The 2,848-nt window shown below is 43.6% G+C and overlaps 1 protein-coding gene across 1 annotated transcript in view; it reads left to right on the forward strand.

Annotated features, from left to right (window-relative positions):
* Window positions 1-2,848, forward strand: part of pik3c2b (phosphatidylinositol-4-phosphate 3-kinase, catalytic subunit type 2 beta) — a 25,219-nt gene that overhangs the window by 11,474 nt on the left and 10,897 nt on the right. The window contains exons 17-18 of the mRNA XM_025060080.1: window positions 506-598; window positions 681-810. Coding sequence (XP_024915848.1) covers window positions 506-598; window positions 681-810 — 223 coding nt within the window. The remainder of the gene's footprint in view (window positions 1-505; window positions 599-680; window positions 811-2,848) is intronic.

Below are 2,848 nucleotides of genomic sequence, written 5' to 3' on the forward strand. Positions count from 1 at the left end.
GAGCTAAAATCACTGATTTTCTCTATGAATTTTGGTCTGTGAGCTAAAATCACTGATTTTCTCTATGGACTTTGGTCTAGAGCTAAAATCACTGATTTTCTCTATGGACTTTGGTCTAGAGCTAAAATCACTGATTTTCTCTATGGACTTTGGTCTAGAGCTAAAATCACTGATTTTCTCTATGGACTTTGGTCTAGAGCTAAAATCACTGATTTTCTCTATGGACTTTGGTCTGAGCTTAAATCACTGATTTTCTCTATGGACTTTGGTCTAGAGCTAAAATCACTGATTTTCTCATTGATTGGGGGAATGGGTGATTGGAGGAATGAATTAAACCCGTATCTTGAGTACCCCACTGTATATTCCTTAAAGATATCATTTCTTTCTTATTATGTGATACCCATACAGTCAAAATTGTGTTATTTGTCAACCACCACCTATGTGTCTGACATGGATGCAGGCAGAAGACAGATGACATGTGATTAAAATCTGCTTCGTATTTCAGTCCTGCTCCTTCTTCAACTCCAATGCTGTCCCTTTGAAACTGTCCTTCCAAAACCTGGACCCGCTTGGAGACAACATCAACGTCATCTTTAAAGTACTGTAGTACAACGTTGTGCAATTTTAACGTTCACCTGCTCATGCAAGAGCAGGCGCGCTCAAACCTCTTTTTTGTTCAGTCAGGAGACGACCTGCGCCAAGATATGTTAACCCTGCAGATGATTCGCATCATGAACAAAATCTGGATCCACGAAGGCCTGGACATGAGGATGGTCATCTTCAAATGCTTCTCCACCGGCAGAGGACGAGGTAAGGCCCCCTACAAGGAATGCAAGGGGTTCTCCTCAGGTGTGAGGTTGTCTTTGGTTCTCCTCAAGGGTGTCCTTGTCTTTGGTTCTCCTCAGGTGTGAAGTTGTCTTTTGTTCTCCTCAGGTTTGTCATCGTCTGTGGTTCTCCTCAGGTGTGGAGTTGTCTTTGGTTCTCCTCAGGTGTGGAGTTGTCTTTGGTTCTCCTCAGGTGTGGAGTTGTCTTTGGTTCTCCTCAGGTGTGGAGTTGTCTTTGGTTCTCCTCAGGTGTGGAGTTGTCTTTGGTTCTCCTCAGGTGTGGAGTTGTCTTTGGTTCTCCTCAGGTGTGGAGTTGTCTTTGGTCTGTGAGCTAAAATCACTGATTTTCTCTATGGACTTTGGTCTAGAGCTAAAATCACTGATTTTCTCTATGGACTTTGGTCTAGAGCTAAAATCACTGATTTTCTCTATGGACTTTGGTCTAGAGCTAAAATCACTGATTTTCTCTATGGACTTTGGTCTAGAGCTAAAATCACTGATTTTCTCTATGGACTTTGGTCTGAGCTTAAATCACTGATTTTCTCTATGGACTTTGGTCTAGAGCTAAAATCACTGATTTTCTCATTGATTGGGGGAATGGGTGATTGGAGGAATGAATTAAACCCGTATCTTGAGTACCCCACTGTATATTCCTTAAAGATATAATTTCTTTCTTATTATGTGATACCCATACAGTCAAAATTGTGTTATTTGTCAACCACCACCTATGTGTCTGACATGGATGCAGGCAGAAAACAGATGACATGTGATTAAAATCTGCTTCGTATTTCAGTCCTGCTCCTTCTTCAACTCCAATGCTGTCCCTTTGAAACTGTCCTTCCAAAACCTGGACCCGCTTGGAGACAACATCAACGTCATCTTTAAAGTACTGTAGTACAACGTTGTGCAATTTTAACGTTCACCTGCTCATGCAAGAGCAGGCGCGCTCAAACCTCTTTTTTGTTCAGTCAGGAGACGACCTGCGCCAAGATATGTTAACCCTGCAGATGATTCGCATCATGAACAAAATCTGGATCCACGAAGGCCTGGACATGAGGATGGTCATCTTCAAATGCTTCTCCACCGGCAGAGGACGAGGTAAGGCCCCCTACAAGGAATGCAGGGGGAACCATAGGTAGTACAGAGGGATCTTTGGGGTCAGGTGATACCTCTTAGTACCTGATGTAGGTACTATACCATTTTATATTTAGGTGCAATTAGTCTCAACTGACTGTTCTCATGAAATCAATGTATTAAAATCAGTCTTATTAAACATTCCAAATTGTTATACTTTTGGTATTACTGTAATTTCCAAACTATAAGCTGCTACGTTTTTTTCCACACGCTTTGAGGCTAAGCTATCATGTGGCTAATTTATGGATATTTTTATGGGCCAACAAAGTTCATGCAGTTCACTAGTAATCAGTGACTTCTGGTAGGCTACTGTGTGTTATATTAGTAGCAATGTCTGTCTGTGAATGGCTGTGTGCACATATGGGTGGGCCGTATATAGGGCAGTGGTGGCTTAGTGGTTGTGGAGTCCATCAGCTACCATCAGTTACCACTGAGACACAGGGGTGTCCTTGGCTGTGGTTCTCCTCAGGTATGGAGTTGTCTTTGGTTCTCCTCAGGGGTGTCCTTGTCTTTGGTTCTCCTCAGGGGTGAAGTTGTCTTTGGTTCTCCTCAGGTGTGAGGTTGTCTTTGGTTCTCCTCAGGGGTGTCCTTGTCTTTGGTTCTCCTCAGATGTGAAGTTGTCTGTGGTTCTCCTCAGGGGTGTCCTTGTCTGTGGTTCTCCTCAGGTGTGGAGTTGTCTTTGGTTCTCCTCAGGTGTGAAGTGTTCTTTGGTTCCCCTCAGGTGTGAGGTTGTCTTTGGTTCTCCTCAGGTGTGGAGTTGTCTTTGGTTCTCCTCAGGTTTGTCATCGTCTGTGGTTCTCCTCAGGGGTGTCCTTGTCTGTGGTTCTCCTCAGGTGTGGAGTTGTCTTTGGTTCTCCTCAGGTGTGAGGTTGTCTTTGGTTCTCCTCAGG

Source organism: Cynoglossus semilaevis, chromosome 11 (assembly GCF_000523025.1).
Source record: "Cynoglossus semilaevis isolate Cse_v1.0 chromosome 11, Cse_v1.0, whole genome shotgun sequence".
Taxonomy (NCBI): domain Eukaryota; kingdom Metazoa; phylum Chordata; class Actinopteri; order Pleuronectiformes; family Cynoglossidae; genus Cynoglossus; species Cynoglossus semilaevis.